This window comes from Aureobasidium namibiae (genome assembly GCF_000721765.1).
Source record: "Aureobasidium namibiae CBS 147.97 unplaced genomic scaffold scaffold_1, whole genome shotgun sequence".
Classification (NCBI taxonomy): domain Eukaryota; kingdom Fungi; phylum Ascomycota; class Dothideomycetes; order Dothideales; family Saccotheciaceae; genus Aureobasidium; species Aureobasidium namibiae.
The window spans coordinates 291,679-309,157 of NW_013581208.1; the positions used below are offsets into that span (position 1 = coordinate 291,679).

General features: G+C 52.5%; 4 protein-coding genes across 4 annotated transcripts; 2 read left to right on the forward strand and 2 right to left on the reverse strand.

The window, feature by feature from the left end:
* Positions 1-273: 273 nt before the first annotated feature.
* Positions 274-4,893, reverse strand: M436DRAFT_37124 (uncharacterized protein; the record flags this gene model as incomplete). The annotated part of the gene is made up of 5 exons (XM_013576534.1): positions 274-1,596; positions 1,771-1,986; positions 2,020-2,766; positions 2,860-3,049; positions 3,149-4,893. Coding segments are annotated over 5 exons (4,221 nt in total), but the record flags the coding sequence as incomplete, so codon positions are not given.
* An 829-nt stretch (positions 4,894-5,722) lies between these two features.
* On the forward strand, positions 5,723-10,591 carry M436DRAFT_77293 (uncharacterized protein; the record flags this gene model as incomplete). The annotated part of the gene is made up of 1 exon (XM_013576879.1): positions 5,723-10,591. One exon carries the CDS (start codon positions 5,723-5,725, stop codon positions 10,589-10,591), a length of 4,869 nt encoding a protein of 1,622 aa, XP_013432333.1.
* A 156-nt stretch (positions 10,592-10,747) lies between these two features.
* Positions 10,748-11,420, reverse strand: M436DRAFT_37022 (uncharacterized protein; the record flags this gene model as incomplete). The annotated part of the gene is made up of 3 exons (XM_013576512.1): positions 10,748-10,800; positions 10,860-11,311; positions 11,371-11,420. 3 exons carry the CDS (start codon positions 11,418-11,420, stop codon positions 10,748-10,750), a joined length of 555 nt encoding a protein of 184 aa, XP_013431966.1.
* Positions 11,421-11,652: 232 nt separating this feature from the next.
* M436DRAFT_35008 (trafficking protein-like protein particle complex subunit 2) lies at positions 11,653-12,248 on the forward strand (the record flags this gene model as incomplete). Its single annotated transcript, XM_013576140.1, has 2 exons — positions 11,653-11,837; positions 11,897-12,248. The coding sequence occupies 2 exons, from the start codon at positions 11,653-11,655 to the stop codon at positions 12,246-12,248; spliced, it is 537 nt and encodes a 178-aa protein (XP_013431594.1).
* Between the last annotated feature and the right edge of the window lie 5,231 nt (positions 12,249-17,479).

Sequence of the window (17,479 nt, forward strand, 5' to 3'; positions counted from 1 at the left end):
GCCTATCGGTTGCGGGGTCTTGCCGAGGTCGGGGAATGGGGTCCATGCCGGCCAGTGACGCCCTAATCACTCCACGCTAAAGGCCTGTCAGTGCTTGGACGTCTTCTTGTTTTCATCAACAGTATGCAACCTTTTATGTTCCCAGACGTTGTGGTCTAATAGCGAATCATGTTTATATTATATAAATAGACAAAGGCTTCGTTAATAACTCACGAACTTCTTCGTCTTCCTCCTTTCCTTCATCATCGTCACACCTTTCTTTTGTTTATGCACCTAAAGCTCGTCTCTAACTCTGATGCTGACCGACGAGGCTACACTGCTTGCTGATGAAGCGGCATCCTGGGCTGCTTCTACCACTTTAGACACCGAATCATCCGTCGCCTTGCTTGCAGTCTCCCCAAACTCGGCCAATCTGCTGGATGCGCTAGCCATTGCGACCGAGAGTCTGCTTTGCGCGCTCTCGAAAGCCCCCTTCTCGGATCCGTAGATGGCGCTGCTGGCAGCTGATGTCGCTGCCTCATACTGTTCGACAGCCTTTGACACTACAGCATCACGGTTCTCCGACGCAACAGATGCGATCGACGTGTAGATGCTGGCAGCTGCCGCTGTGGAACGAGTACCGAACAAGGCTTCACTGATAGCCTGCTGCGCAGACGAAGCAGCGTCTGAGATCTGGCTCTGGGCGGCTTCGGCATAACCGGTCGTGGTTCCGTAGACAGCCTCACTAGCGCGAGAAGCAGCATCGTTGTACGCGCTACCAACTGCTTCGGTCATCTGCTCGACGCTACCCTTTGTAGTGCCGTAGATTTGAGCAGAAACAGCATCAACCGCGGAATTGATCTGCTCGTTGACGTTGTCGAGGAGATCTTCGACAGCTGGTGGTGGTGTGAAGGTCGACTCGTAGAACGAAGATGCACTGGCGTAAGCATCTTGAGCATAGCTTGATGCACTCGACACAACAGCTGGGGCACCAGTCGAGTAGGCAGATTGAAGGCGGTTCCACACACTTTCGGTAAACTCTGGCTCACGTCCATTGACGAGTTCATCGAAAAGAGCAGAGACTGCGGCATACTGTTCGACTACAGCAACGGTAGCCTGAGAAGCATACTCTCCAGCTTGGGAGAAGAAGGGCGTAGGAGAACCGTAAACTTGTTCACTGGCCTTGGAAACCAGCATCTCCCAGTTTTCGCTTGCTTGCGACGCAGCGGCTTCCGTCCAAGGAGTTTCGCTTCCGTAGATGGCTGTGCTTGCAGCGCTGGCAAGCGACTCGACAGATCCTGTTGATGTTCCGTAGATTGCTTCACTTGCCTTGACACTGGCCAGGGAATATTGCTCGCCAGCAGCTGAAACAGCCAACTCGTACTGTTCGAAAGCAGTGTCAAAGGCAGGGGCAGCAGTAGAGCTTGCCGACTCAAGGATGTTGTTCAGGTTGACGCTTGCAGCGCTGTAAGCAGCATCGTATTGGCTCTGGGCAGATGCAAGAAGGTTCTCGTACATAGCAGGCTGAGTGCCGTAGACAGCCTCGCTAGCCTTGGAAGAAGCGATCACGAGGTAGGATGAAGCGCTTGAAGTCGCAGCGTCGTATTGGCTTGAGGCCTGGTCAATCAAGCTCTGAGCTGGAGACTGAGTGGTTCCACTAACGACAGAACGTGCCGATGAGATGACAATGTCCATGTTGCTAGAAGCAGCACTGATGGCGCTGCTGTACTGGCTCTGAGCGGCAGCAAGCACATTCGAATATCCAGAGGTGGCCGTAGGACGAGTAGAAACCATGTCTCTTCCAGCAGATTCGAAAGCCGAGTAACGGTCATAGGCGTAACCGACCATCTCGTAATATCTACGCTGAGCATCTGCCATGACACCTTGTTGAACTGGTGTTGGCGAGGCACCAACGGCGCTCTTGGCCTGCTCGAATTGAGCACTTGCTGAAGAAAGACCTTCCTGGAGTCTTGAAGAAGCAATCGAAGAGATGGAAGACATGGCAGACTGCAATGGGTCTGCGATAGAGCTGCTGTACACTGATTGTAGAGGGTCGGCAATAGAGCTTGAGTAAGCAGACTGGACCTCAGTGTAGATTGAGCTGGCCTGCGACTGGAAAGAGTCTCCAGCACTGCTAGCGCCAGCGGTGACGGAAGCCGCAACCGAGGCAACTTGAGATGCAATCGACTTTGTGGCAGGAATTGGTTCACCGTAGATAGCACTGGATGCGGCAGAGACGGCAGAGGCATATCTGTCACTGGCGACACTCGACAGAGACTCTCCAACGCCCTGTTCGGTACCGAAAATGACACTGCTCGCTGCAGAGAGAGCTCTCTCATACTGCTCACTGGCAAGAGAGGTGACTGACTCGACACTACCCTGAGTAGGGGTAGGCTTCAAGGCATCCTGGACAGCTTGAGTGAGCTGACTTGCTTGGTTTCCAGCCTTTCCGAGAATGTCCTGCAGCTTGCTCGAGTACGTGGACTCGTCGTCGACAATATCATCGTCAAGGACAATGGAGCGTGCTGAAGGAACTGCTTGGGCCATTGCTCCACCCCAGACCTTCTTTGAAGCCTTCTGAGAAGCGTCAGATGCACTCTCGGAGATTTGGGATGCTACGGATGAGGCACTGGATGCTCCTTCCTGGGCAATTGAACTCATGCTCGAAGACGCTTCAGACACAATCGACGGGGCGGACACGCTGGATGCAACTGAGGCAACGCTGGAAGATGCATCACTGGCAGCAGAAATTGCACTAGACTTTCCAGCTTTGAGGCTCTTTGCCATCTCGGGAGAAAGAGACTGGTTGGCGACCTGCGAGCTGACGGAGCTAGCGGCAGAGGAGATGCTCTCGATCACAGGGGTGTCACGGCCGACTACAGCTTCGGACGCCTTTGTAGCGGCCTGTTCTGCGACTCCGGGTTGAGTGCCCAGGACGGATTCCGATACGGCAGTAGCTGCGCTTTTAGCACTCTCAGAAGCGACTGAGGCAATGCTTTCGAGAGTGGGTTGCTCGGAGCCAAGAACCTTCTCAGACACCTTCGATGCGGCGCTTTCAACCGAACCTGTGCTAGTACCTAGGACAGCTTCAGAAGCACTGGAAGCCATCTGGGAACCCTGCGAAGAAAGGCTTGAGGCTAATTGAGACCCTTGAGCGGCCACGCTGGACGCTACTTGGGAGCCCTGAGAGGAGAAAACAGATGAGGCCGACTCAACTGTGCCCTGGGAGCTTCCGACAATGGCCTCTCTGGCGCCAGAAATCTTCTCGGCAACTTGCTGCTTAGCACGAGCAGCGGCGGCGGGTGCATACTTTGTGTTGAAATCATCGGAAGAATCTCTGGCTTCGAGCTTCCATTGCGAAACACTCTTGAGCCTGGTCAGCTCTTTGGCAGCGTTTTCGGCAATAATCATGGCTCTGTCCTCAATTGACTGGGCACCCTTCTTGGCTTCGGTGAGCTCGTTCGAGGTGGCAAGAACAGCAACCTCATCGCGACCCTTACTGGAAGCCTTCTTGAGATCGTTGTATTTAGTCCAGTCTCTGTGAGTGATAGCAGTATTGGAAGCCCAGCGTCTGCCAATCTCCTGCAAACGGAGGTCGCGGATGCTGTCGATAGTCTCAAGGGTAGAGTTGGCAGCAGCCTCGATAAGACGGGTGATGTCCTTATCAAAGGTCTGTTTCCAATCGCGAACGTTCTGGGCCTTCTGCTTGATGGTCTGACCAGCCTTCTTGACCTCCTTGTTGATAGAATCTTGAGCAGACGAGACGTCAGACTCGGAAGGCTCTTCGGGGAGGTGTTCAATAACGGTTTCGACTCTGGCCTTGAGGCTCCTGAAGGCCGACGAGGAACTCTCTTCCAACTGAATGATCAAAGCCTCACCAACACCATTGGTTTGGGTCTCGACTTGGCGGTCGCAAATCTCCTGGATACGCTCACGAAGATGGTCAAGTCCCTCACGTACTGCGATGGAGACATGCTCCTCCCAGACCTTCAAATCTTGAGAGAACTGTTCAGCGGCGCTGGGCTCTTCCTCAGTAGGAGCCATTGAAGGCGAGGCAGCAACAACGCTGGATGCCTTTGTCATGATGGACTCGATGACAGAACTGGCGCTAGAAACCACAGCTGAGGGTGTGCTGGCGATAACCGTAGATGAGGCAGATGCGACCGACGATGCAGAAGAAGAGGACGATGAGGAAGAAGAGGCGGAACTCTCGGCAGATTCGACGGCGGCTTCAATCTTCTTTTCGTCACGGTAGCGGCCCAGTCTCTGGCTGATCTTGAAGATTTGAGGCTCAACATTCTCTCCGTAGAGAACTTGGATTCTAGGCCAGATCTGACGGCGAACAAAGGTGAAAGTTAAGTCGGTACCCCAGCGAGCGTAGGGAAGAGCAGTGTTGACGGAGAAGCGATGGGCGTGACCGTAGAACTTCTTTGCGTAGGGAGCCGTGTGCTTGTAGGCGGGGAGCAACTCGAGTTCGTAGAAGTCAGTGGCCGAGGCCTTGACGTTGGTGTAGTAAGGCGAGATGGCGTCTTGGACCTTTTGGACGTGAGGGCCCAGGGTAGAGTCGTACTGCTTCAGGGCGTGCTTGCGAGCGACATCCAACTGAGGACGGACAGATCGCTGCCACTCCTTGGTGGCATACTTCTGGACTTGAGCGGCACGAGGAGCGCCATGCTTCTGAGCAAAGGCAGCAGCAGGGAGGTAGGCCTGTTCCTTGACGCGGTCAAAGTAAGGCTGAGCTTGCTGAACGTAGGGGGCGGCATAGGTATTGTAGTAGGGTTGGAGGTGAGGAAGAGCATAGTCTCTCAGTTGGAAGTAGGGTTCGCAAACATTTGGCGAGTCGTTGGTAAGCTGTTTGGGCGACGATGGGCAGCGGAAGACGACTGTCAGGAGCGTGTACCAGATGGACAATCTGCGGTAGAGTCAGCAATCGACGATTGACGCAAGTAGCGAGTGCAAGGACACACCTCAGAGCTATACTGATGAGTCGCGAGAAGAAACCTCGTCTCTTGACCTGGCGCCCTCGTGATGAGGACGATGTTGAGATGGAGCCGTTCGGCGCCTTCTCACTTCGGATGGCCATGGTGACAGAGGACGAATATTAGACCTGCATAGAGCTTGACCAAAGGACCAGTGCAGCGTGTGTGGACGGAATCTAGATGGGGACGTGTCTTGATATGACAAAGTTATTATGCTTGTCAGGAGAGAGTGACGAGAAACCGGGCAGCTTGTGCTTGAACCTTGCTTCTGCGGCTGCTCGCGTGCGCCGCACAGCACGTCATAGGGAAACCCTGATATCCACTCCTAGTGTTTATACCACGCGCAATTGTGCATTTATTCTGCACTATTTGCTGTTCGAGTTACTATAATAGGATCCAAGGACTGCAAGCTTCACCAAGAATGGAGGTATCTGTCTAGCCATAGAGCTCTTGTTGTCAAGAGATGTTTCCAGCAGGTACGAAACAGAGACGGAGGAGCAGTGTTGCCGATCCGCAGTCTTGGCTTTTCACGTGCTTGCGGGTCCACTGGATGGCATACTCCGAGTAGTTTGAGGTCGTTGTTGCTGTTTCCACTTTAACCTGTCGTGTACAAGACTCGCTGTCGACACCCAAACTACAGAAGACCCTCGTCCGCTGTCCATCAGTTCCGCCCTGTCCGTCTTAGATGTCGCTTTAATACAACACTTCCGCCTCGACGGCCTTTCCCGAGTCACTCGCTTCCTCATTGACGCCAGCATCGCACCATGTCGACCGCAGACCCCGCGTCCCCGCCGGACATCATGAACGATCCGCAGTTCGACCCTACTGAGGGTGGTGACAAGTCGCCCGCCGAGGGCGACACATGCAGGATATGTCGCAGTGAGGCTTCGGCTGCAGAGCCGCTCTTCTACCCCTGCAAGTGCAGTGGCAGCATCAAGTTCGTCCATCAGGACTGCCTGATGGAGTGGCTCTCCCATTCCAACAAGAAGCACTGCGAGCTCTGTAAAACTCCTTTTCGCTTCACAAAACTCTACGACTCGCACATGCCCCAAACTCTCCCGCTGCCTATTTTCGCGAAACGAGCTGTTCTACACATATTGAACTACTTGTCGACCTGGGCTCGTGCTATCACCGTCGCTCTTGTCTGGCTCGTAGTACTTCCTTGGTGCATCCGTTGGTCATGGAGGGGCCTCTTCTGGATCTTGGACGCAGGTTGGGCACGAGACCCTTGGCTGGCTAAGATGGCCCATGCTGCCCAGCAACATAATAGTTCAGCCCCTATCAGCGATGCTGTTGCCGATAAAGAGCCTTTTGGCCTGAGTATGGGCAAGTTCTTTGTAAACTCCTTGTTCTATCCTCTGAAGCCTCTAGGTCAAACTGCCATCTACTCTTCCTCAAACATACCATCCGAAGCGTCGTTCGCACCACTCCATTCTAGCTTGTTGTCCGACGTCAAGGCTGTAAATAATTTGACCTCTCACGTCTGGCTCAATCGATTCATTCTCGACGTACTCGAGGGCGACATAATCACCATCAATGTCGTAGTCGCTTTTATCCTCATCTTTTTGATTCGGGAATGGGTCGTCCAACAGCAACCCATCATCAACGCTGCCGCCCATATCCGCGATGCAGAGATACAACTGGACGTTGCCGAAAGAGCCGCTCAACGCCTACAGGACCTCGAGGCTGCTGCATTGGAAGACGAGAGACTGCGACCCAATGTAGAGCGTTACCGACATATCTTCGAACAGCCCGTGTCCGAGAGCGAAACTTCTGAATATGACGAAACACAGTTTATCGGCTGGTACGCTATGGAAACCCTGATGGACAACGCTGGAGTACCTCACGAGTTTGAGGGCGAGGATCACGAGCAATTCATGCAAGCATTTGAAGAAGCTAGTGAGGAACTGTTTGAGCAGCTCAAACTGGCTGAAGATTCTGGTATGTCTCAGGCTGACATTGTCAAGAACATCTGGGCTATTCTGGACAATCTAGGCCCTACAGAGAAGGACCTCTGGCGTGAATTTCTGCTGAAAGAGGGTCAGACCAAGTACATGTTGTTGAGCAACCTTCCTGACGACAAGCTTGGGCTCTCCGAGGATGAGTACCCTGAAGCAGGCCCTGCGCCTCGTGAATCTGATACGGAAAGTGTCACGGAGGAAGATGATGAGGATGAACCAAGAAGACGACCAGCAATGCCTCCGAGAGACGCATCGTCACATGCACAGAGGGTCATACAATCGCTTGAGGAACCCACAGATGATCTTGAAGACGGCGATCGTAGCGGCGCGGGAGATAGTGGTAACAGCAGCAATGGAAGTTGGCAGTCAATCACAACCAATCCTCGGCGCGATCCCAACATGATGCCAGTTGGGTACTTGTTCCCTCCGGACCATTCTACCGAGGACCATGGGCAAGAAAGTCAAGCGACGACCGCGGCCAATACGACAACGGGCCAGCAATCAACAGACTCTCAGTCCGCAGCCCCTGTCGTAGATTCGGATAGGCATTATTCGGGCGAAGACGATGAAGTCATCTTTTCGATCTATGAGGAGCAGAGAGCAGAAATTCCCGATGAAGAACATCCCTCACCACAAGAAGACAGTGTCCCTCAAACAACACAGCTTGTTGAACCACGCAAGGGCCCGGTTTCTAGGTTGTTCGATTGGTTTTGGGCTGATATCGTGGTCGAAGACGACCTGAACGATCCCCAGCCAAGAGACTTTGACGAAGAGATCGTTCGTGATGAAGCAGAGGAACCGCCTTTCGTCCACGTTCACGATGGCGATCATGGTTTTGGAGATGCACAGGATCCCGAGGTTCTTCAAGCCGCAGCCGATGCTGGCTTGGACGCGGAAGCTATCGAAGACGCTGAAGATCTTGAAGGCGTCCTCGAGTTGATTGGCATGCAAGGGCCCTTGGCTGGGTTAGCACAGACAGCCGTGTTTTGTGGTTTCCTAATCACAGCCACCCTTTGGATCGCTATTGGCTTACCATACTTTTTCGGAAAGATCGCCCTGCTCTTTCTTGGTGATCCGATCACGTCGTTGGTCATGACTCCTCTACGCATTGTTTCCATGTTCGCCGATGCGATCGTTGACATCACCGTCTATGTTGGTGGTGCAGCCACGTATTTTGGTGCTCAGATTCTGACGCAACTACTCACCCTTGCTCTTGGTTCTGTTCTCCGGAAGGCCGGCCTCGGATATGTGGAATCGTTGGCGAACCGCGCTCATCAGGCAGCAAACGGTGCTGGTGTACGTCTGGCTGAACTGTTCGACGGTGATGGACCACTAGAGCTCGGACCATTGGTGAAGTCCAACGAGGCGCACCAGTCCCTTCTGAATCTGAGAGCGGAAGCTGCTCAGGTAGTGAAATTTTTTGCTACATGTGTATCCGGTCTCTTGTATCACGCACAGAATTCAACCGCGTCAGAACTGCGTGGGGTTGTCACCGAAGGAGCTGCACGAGTTTTGCAACAGACCGCGACGAGCTACACATGGATCCGCGCGGTCCTTGGAGAAGGCTTGTCAGAAGCCGTGAAAAATGGCACCTTCACCTTCACAGTCAAGCATGATAGTGGCTCTTTGGATCCCGCACTAGCTATCTGGACCAACGAGGATCGGTGTCTCACCGTATTGGCGGGATATATCCTGCTCGCTGTGATCGGGACCATGTACCTCCTTCGCAAAGAATCACTCTTCAGCTCGCCAAACCTACAGACTTTTGAGAAGAGCTTCACAGATGTCCTCAAGCAAGCTGGCGGAGTATTCAAGGTCATCTTGATCATCAGCATCGAAATGCTCGCGTTTCCCCTCTACTGTGGCATGCTTCTCGACTCTGCTTTGCTCCCACTTTTCGAAAACGCATCGTTTGCTTCCAGACTTGCATTCGCCAACAGATCGCCATGGCTGTTTGTGTTCTTGCATTGGTTCATCGGCACTTGCTACATGTTCCATTTTGCTTTGTTCGTGTCCATGTGCCGTAGAATCTTGCGCAACGGCGTGCTCTATTTCATCAGAGATCCTGACGATCCAACTTTCCACCCTGTTCGTGACGTTCTTGAGCGCAGTGTCACCACGCAACTTCGCAAGATCGCTTTCAGCGGAGCTATATATGGTGGATTGGTCATCGTTTGCCTCGGCGGTGCTATCTGGGGCACTTCGCGATTTGGAGTGTTTCCTGTCCGATGGGCTAGACCAGAGGCAGATCTCGAGTTTCCCATCGACTTCCTGGGATACAATCTTCTCGCTCCTGTGGTGGCCTCCTACCTCTTTCCATCTAAAGGGATGGAGACAATTTTCGGCAAATGGCTCAGGCTTTGCGCACATTCATTGCGCCTTTCTCAGTTCCTCTTCGGTGAGCGACGCAAGATCGAAGAGGGTCATCTGGATGGAGAGTCGTTGGTTAGCAGACTCAACCCCTGGAAGGATCAGCGCGCCATTGTAAACTCCGAACACTTTGTCAAGGATGGCAAGTACGTTCGAGCACCCGCTACCGACCAGGTTAGAATCCCTCGGGGCGACGTAGTGTTCCTGGAGGTCAGTGAGACCGACCAACGAGTGGACGGCACATACACCAGCAATGGTGTTCATAGCCGACAACCTGAAAATTTCGTTCACGTTTACATCCCGCCACGTTTCCGCGTACGAATCATCACCTTCGTCTCGCTTCTGTGGATGTTTGCCATCGCCATGGGTATGGGAATCACTGTTGTTCCAATGCTGTTTGGACGTCTGATAATGTCAATCCTGGCTCCTCAACGCGTTGCGTTCAACGATTTGTACAACTTTGCTGTCGGAATAACAGCCTTGGGAGTGATGCTCCAATCTATGTTCAATGGACGAAAGGCAGTCAAGAGTCTCAAGCAAACGACTTCTAGACAGAATTTGGCTGCTATCAGTGCCAACGTCAGGAAGCAGACCTGGCGTTTAGTACGAAGCGCTTATGTGTATGGATTCGCCGTCGTGATTGTTCCGACTCTTTTCGCCCTTGTCTTGGAACTTTACCTCATTCTGCCACTTCGCACTTACATGGGCCCGACAGCGGTAACCCACAAGACGGATAATATCACTTCAGACCACATGCCCGGAGCTCAGGTCACCTTAGCCAATACGACGCTCACGAACTTTACGGAGACGCAAGTTGCACAGTTGGCAGTGGCATCGCATACTTTCCATATTCTCCAAGACTGGACACTCGGGTTCATCTATGGAAGAGTGGTCCTGCGTCTGCTGCTCCTGTCACGCAACTCCCGGCCAGCCGCAGCGATGCGAGCGATCACTCGCGATGGGTTCACCAATCCCAACGTCAAATTAGCAACACGTGCGTTCGTGTTGCCAACACTACTGCTGTTCTCAATCGTCTTGATCTGCCCTCCGTTGATTGCATCGTTCCTGGATGTCACAAATTTGATATCTGCCAGTGTTCGTACCAAGGTTTACCGCTACAGCTATCCGATATGCGCCAGTCAAGCACTGGGCTTATGGTGTACATGGGAATTGAGCGAGGGCATGCGTCGCTGGAGAGGTCGCATCAAGGATGAAGTGTATCTTATCGGAGAGCGACTGCACAACTTGGGAGAGAGGAAGCCACCAGAGGGCAGCAAGAGCGTTGTGCGCAGACATAGCTAGCTGGCATAAGGTAGTCTTGGGCCACGAGTATCGTAATGATTAAGAGACAGACATGGCAACATTCTTTGATGTAGTATTTTGGTACAAAATCCTGAGACCAACCTAGGTCAAACGCCGCCCTATGCATAGAATATACAAAAAGTGATGAAAGATGGTCTAGAAACCGGGAGGGTTGACGCGCTGAGAGACTCTGGTCCACTTGGGCAATTCTGGAAGGAAATGATTAGCAAGGTTCAAATGCTCAAGGGTGATGTAGACGGTGACTCACTGTGAATGCCCTTTCTGTACTTCTTCTCCTTGCGATCGAACATTGTGTATTTGTCTCTTGGCAGCATTTCGGCCTCGGTGGGCATCTCAGCCTTCCATCGCTCGATCAACTTGATGGTTCCCATCTTCCTCGCCTGGTCACCGGTCATGGTGACAGTACCCATAGGCAAGCTGCCACTTAGGATTTCGCCCTGTCTCGGGCCTCTGCCATGTCGACGGTCGTTGAGAGGAGTGTTGACCTCTGCGTTCATCAAGCGCTGTCCCTGGGCGGTTTGGGCGAGTTCCCCAGTGGTGGCCTGGGTGGCGCCAATTCCCTTTGTGGCAGTGGTGGCGGGTTGTGACTGGACCTGTCTTTGAAGAGCACTATCGAGGACCGAGACAATGTTGTCGACGCGACGAAGGCGACGGCGTTGGCGCAGCTTCTGCGGTGCTGAGAGTCGCCATGGGATTTTCCTGCAGTCGCGTGTCAGATGGTGTTGGCTTGCGCGGGTAGCCAGGGATAAGGTGCATACCAGAGTAGACCTCCTGATAGAGCCGAGGTGGGTTTGAATGCGCCGAACATGGTTGGTTGTGGTGGATGGTATGCGCTTGGCCGCAACCTTCAAAAGATTCGCTGTCGTCGCTGACGCTTCGGTGGTGCCAAGACATTTCCCCGATCACTCGCGAGCTGCTCTCCATCACCAAACAGGAGTCGCTCTCAAGGCCTCCTCCTCCTGTAGAAGCTCTATTGCTCCTGAATTTATCATCAAAATACCACACAACCTCGTCCTCTCACTCGAATCACGTCTACTACAATGTCATACTACTTCACAATCATCGGCACGAGAGACAACCCCCTCTTCGAACATGAATTTGGCACTTCCAAGGCTGGTGGAGACGGCGTTGCCCGCTTTCGCCATGAGGCCAGACACATGAACCAATTCATCGTTCACAGCAGTCTCGACGTTGTCGAGGAAGTACAATGGGGGAACAACGGACTGTAAGTTCATCTTGTTCATCTAACCCATCTTAGACCTAGACTGACTCGATCTGGAATAGCTATCTCAAACACATAGACCGCTTCCAAAACAATCACATCCACTGCTTCATTACTGGCGGAAATGTGAAGTTCATGTTGCTCATGAACCCAGATCCTTCTTCCACGACATACTCTACTTACCCGGCTGCTGCACCCCAACGGCAACATCCCTCTATTCCTGCTAGGCAGAGCACATTACTGGCCAACAATCCGACCAGTGCTCAGACTGAGGAAGCCGTGAGGCAATTCATGACCGATGTCTACGAGGCTTGGATCAAGTGTATTATGAATCCTTTCTACACTGTCAACGCTCCGGTCTCGAGTCCGGTATTCAGAAACCGTGTGGCCGCTGCTGCAAAGAAGTATCTGTGAGCAGTACAGACGTTCGATCAAGGGGGCTTGCACCGTGTGTTGAAGCGATTCGAGTTTTCGATTCTTGACTTCGACAGAACACACGGTAGAGAGCGCCCCGTCAATCGTGGTTCAAATCACGGCGGTACTCTCAAGAGAATGCAGATCGATCAAGAGAGCTCGGTATCAATTGCACGATGTGGTCTAGCACAATGCCAGCCAGCATTACGTGCAAGGGCCCCAGATTTCTGCCGACAGGGTGACCCTGACTCTCATCTCCTAAACCGAATACAGGACAAAACCTGGCCGATCAAGCTTCAGATGACAGGAGACATCCCCATATATGCTTGCAAGAAGTCATTCTAAGATATGGAGAACCCTTGTTGAACCAGTAGACTATGGTTCGTTGGAATATGGCTAGCATCAGAGACAGACGCCAATCTCGTTGCTGTTGGTGCCTGACACTGCCATAGACATATCTCGGCCTCTGTCTATACTGTTGCAATCACAACCGTTCGGCACTGAGAGGATCGTCGAGCATCGACAAGGTATTCGTTTAAATCACCGAAGGATCATCGACAATCGATTACTGATCATGGTTCGTCTCGGTTCGATTCTCAAACAAGGAGATATATGGAGCCATCGAGCCAAGCCAGAAGTTGTAACAAAAGAGTACCTCAATCTCTGTGTATAGACTGCTGTCCTCCTCCAAATCTGCTTCTTACATTCCGCGAGATAATCACTCCACTCATTGTCTAAAGTCCTTGTCAGTGGATCTTGCCTGCGCGAATTTCCGTTCCTGTGTTTAAGCAGCTGGGTCAAGAATAGCATTGCACATGACCAGACTACCTGTCATTGGTGTGTCTCCTCCTTTGCACGTGATAACCACCAGAGGCTCCACAACAAGCACGAAACTTGGCTTCTAGATATGAGTTAGTCGTCAGCGCCACGACATGGAGCCAATCTGTTCCCCACTATCTCAACTTCGAAAACGAATCGATAGCGCTCTTGGTCGATCCGCTGCCTCGGGGTCCCCGAAGGATGTTTACACTTGGCCGTCTAGGCTGAATATGAGCGAGCTTCGGCGTCATTGCTGTTGAGCCGCGACTCAGTCGACTACACTGAACATCGATTTCCATTCTACTATCGATCTTATACATAGGAAGCAAAAGGAAACAGATGTACAAAGCTGTTTAAACATCCGAACACGATACTTCCTGCTTTGTCATGGTGAGTGACCACCAAGAAGCAGAAATTCAGTCCTTGGCCCAATAAGACAACCTAGAGGTCACTGCGCAAGTGGCGGCGCCGCGCATATCGGGTATTCTCTATAAGGTATTAAGGCACGAAATAGGCATCAACGTATCGGACGCCCATTCGCTGCAGATCCTTACAGCTTCCTTCGTGCAGCCACAAGCAAACGGTATTCTAGGGTCGAGTTATGTCAGTCGGCCGAGGAAAACCGGTCGTTGCGAGGGCCATGGGACAGCTGTCAACGTGTCGCGTAGAACTAGCGCCCGTTTTTCTGGAAGACTTCGGACAACGTCTGGCCGAGTGAGCCGTGGGGATCTCAACCTCACACCACCACATCCACCACCACTCATCTTGCCACAACGATCCTCGTTACTCCACAGCGATCTGGGAATCAACATCGTTTTTGGCAAACAGCCACAATGACGAGCATCGCGTCTGCCGAATGGACCTGCATATCATGATTTAGATTGGACCATGTAGCTGGGACTGACGTAGCACTATATCAACGACATAGGAGTACAATAACACACCTTGCTGGAAAGTACTCCACTACACGAGTAAGATGACCCCGGAATTCAGTACACTTCAGGCGACACAACCTTCGTGAGGTTAGTAGTCAACACGGACCTCGTAATAATTTCGTTAGACACCCCGCACGTCAACTAGACATCTCCTCTTGTATAATGCAGTGCAAGGTGGAGAACTCGAGAAAGCCATACCTGCCATAAGAAGACAAGTGAGAAGCCACCCGTTTGAAGATCTCTGTGCTCCTTCTCGTAAACGCTTCCACTGCCGGAACCACGTCCATAATTTACGCCATATCTTGACCTATCTGGGCACAGGGTCTGCTGTCACAACGGCAATAAGGGTTCACGTCAATACTGATCGACCTCTTCGATACTGATGCTGAGTTTGAAGATTCGCCGGAGGACCTAACACCCCATTCCAGACTCACTGTGCCTTGTCCCGTGGACAACACACCTTGAGTGATATTCTGATATTCCCGACAGCAATGCGACGTCTCTAAGTTCCATGTACCCGAGATGAGCAAGTAGCAGGCTAGATCATTGTGGTGCCTCTTCCTAGATCCAATCTCGTGGTTTCTTGGATAGCGGATCCTGTATAACGTCTCTAGAGATGATGATCATTCCTCACGCTAATCCGTCTCTCGGCGTCTCTTATCATCCAACGAGTGTGGTCACTGCCAATCTCCCCTCAGAGGTCTCACCCTGTTAACGGCGGTGTCTTTCAGTTGATGCATTGCGTATCGCTGCGTGTCATTGCCAACTCCACATCACACCTGTAGAAGGGAACTCCTGTCTGAAACAATCTAATGAAAGAGTCGATAGTCACAACGAGACAACGCAGATCACTCATGGATGGTGATGATGAAGTCTGGAAATTGGGTCACAACATGGTGACTCTGCGACAAGTTGGTGGTATATCAGGACAGATGGTTCCCACTGAGTCCTCGATTCTGATCTTCAAGCGACTCATCTCTTCTATCATTTTGACAATCTCTCTTTCTTCACACATCTTTCCCTTGTTTCGACCAGCAAGATGCGTTTCGCCGGCTTCTCGGCGATTTCGCTGCTTCTGGCCAGCTCTTCGGCCATCCCCACCAAGAGACAGGCCCTCATCGACAGCATTGGTGGTTCCAGTCTTGACGATATTTTGGCTGAGATCAAAGACAACGGCAACATCAGCTTGCTTGGTGATCTCCTCGAGGTCGCTGTTGACACCCTGTCGACTGAGGCATCCGCTGTTGCTGAGTGTTACAACCCTACTGCCTCATCCGCTCCGGGTGCTGGTGCATCAGAATCAGGATCAGGCTCAGGTTCCTTGGGCTCTGGCTCTAGTGGACTGGGTGCCGGTGCAGGTGCAGGAGTAGGTGCAGGTGTGGGAGCAGATTCCGAGCTCTCCTCACTTCTCAGCTCGATTGCCTCTGCTGCCACAGCTGCTCCAGATGCCGCCAACAACGCTGCACAAGAGGCTGCAGCCGCTGCCTCATCAGCACTGAACTTCCTCTCCACCGCAAACCCTGCAGCATCGGTCGCTCCTCAAATTTCGTCTCTGTTGAGCTCGATTGCAGGTAACACCGCTGCGATTCCCACCGCTGAAGCCTCAAACATTGCTTCATCGCTTGCTGATGCAGCATCGGCCGTGCCTTCCCAGCTTTCTTCCATTCTTGGCTCGATTGCCTCGGATGCCAGCTCTGTTCCTACTGCCGTTGGACAGGACGCCGCAGCCGCCGCATCTTCCGCGCTTGGCTTCCTCTCTACAGCAAACCCCGCTGCGTCTGTCGCACCTGCCATCTCGAGCTTGTTGAGCTCGATTGCTGCGAACCCCTCCGCATCAATCCCTGCCAACGTCGCTTCTTCTTTGACCGATGCTGCATCATCTGTCATCGGCAACCTCCCTGGCGTATCGGCTGGAGCTGGAGTTGGAGTTGGAGGTGGAAACGGAAATCCCGCTTTCTCCAGTCTCGTTTCATCTTTGGGCAACGACCCTGCTGTCACCGGAGCCCCAGCTTTGTCTTCCGCCATCGCGTCTTTGACAAACCCCGCTGTCTCCATCGGATCCTCTTTGGCCTCAGATCTGTCCTCAGTTCTCGCCAACCCATCATCGACCCTCCCCTCTGGAGTCGTGAGTTCGCTCGTGAGCCAAATTTCGTCTGCAGTCAACAACGGACAAAACACCGTTTCACCTGTGACCAACTCACGCGGAAGCTCCAGTTCAGTAGCATCTGCCTCTTCTACCCCGATCGTCTGCCCATTCGCCAGCAAATCGACATACAGCGCTCTAGGCTCCCAGTTCACACGCTACTGTAACGAGTTCTATGGTGGCGATGTCTTGAATCTCGGTAACTCGGTTTTGAAGAGACAGGCCATTGGTTCTCTCAACGGATGTGCCAACATTTGCTCACCCAATGCTCGTTGTCTCGGTACCTTATACGACCCCAAGACTGGTTCGTGTACTTTCTACAGCTCTTTGACCAACGGTGTTACCCGTAACGGTATCCAGTTTGCTCTACGTTCGTCCGCTGCTTCTTCCATCTTGCCTCCTGTTTCCATCAGTGCAACCGCAGGAGCATCAATTGGTGTTTCCGCAAGCGTTCCCACTGGCAACAATGCTGGTCCTACGAGCTCTAGAGTCTCTCTTCCAGGATTCTCTTCCGTTCCCAGCGGTATCGTGTCAAGCCTTGTATCTGAGGCGTCCACTGCTACGGGTGTCATCGGCAGTCAGCTTTCTTCCTTGATCTCACAACTTACTACCGCCAGTTCTGTCAACACTGGTGCATTGAGCTCGTTGATTTCTGAGCTGCCCACCGCCACTTCCCTCCCTTCGGGATTGATCTCCTCAGTCGTCAATGCTGGTTCTACAAGCTTGAGACCCTCCCTTCCAGGATTCTCCTCTGTACCTATCATCTCGGGTATTACCAGCGCTGTTGGTTCCGTTACCAGCGAAATTGGTGCCTCGGCCACCTCGGCCATCTCTTCTGCGCTATCGGACGCGTCGAGCATCATCAACTCCTTGACAAGTGGTGTTACCGATCCCTCTAGCATCTCTAGCATCATCTCTTCGGTTCAGAGCGAAGCCACTGCCACTGTCTCTTCTATCCTGTCCGAGGAATCTAGTGCCATTGCCTCAATCACGAGCAACATTCCTTCAATCACTAGTGCTGTTGGATCTATCACTAGTGACGTTGGATCAATCACCAGCGGTGTAGGATCTATCACCCTCCCTCCAGGTGTGACTGTACCCACGGGCGTCACCTTGACTTCAACCACAACTAGCTGCGGCGGTGCATTGGTCGACCTGTGTGCCACTCTTGGTATCGGAAATGGCGTCACGGTCAACCTTGGTATCGGTGGCAACTCCGGGGCTACTCCCACAACCTTCTCTGGTGCTAGCGGCCAGTTCACTGCAACTTCTACACAATGTAACGGAGTGGTCTGTTTGGCACTCGGAGTTGGACCTTCGGTTACCGCCACGCT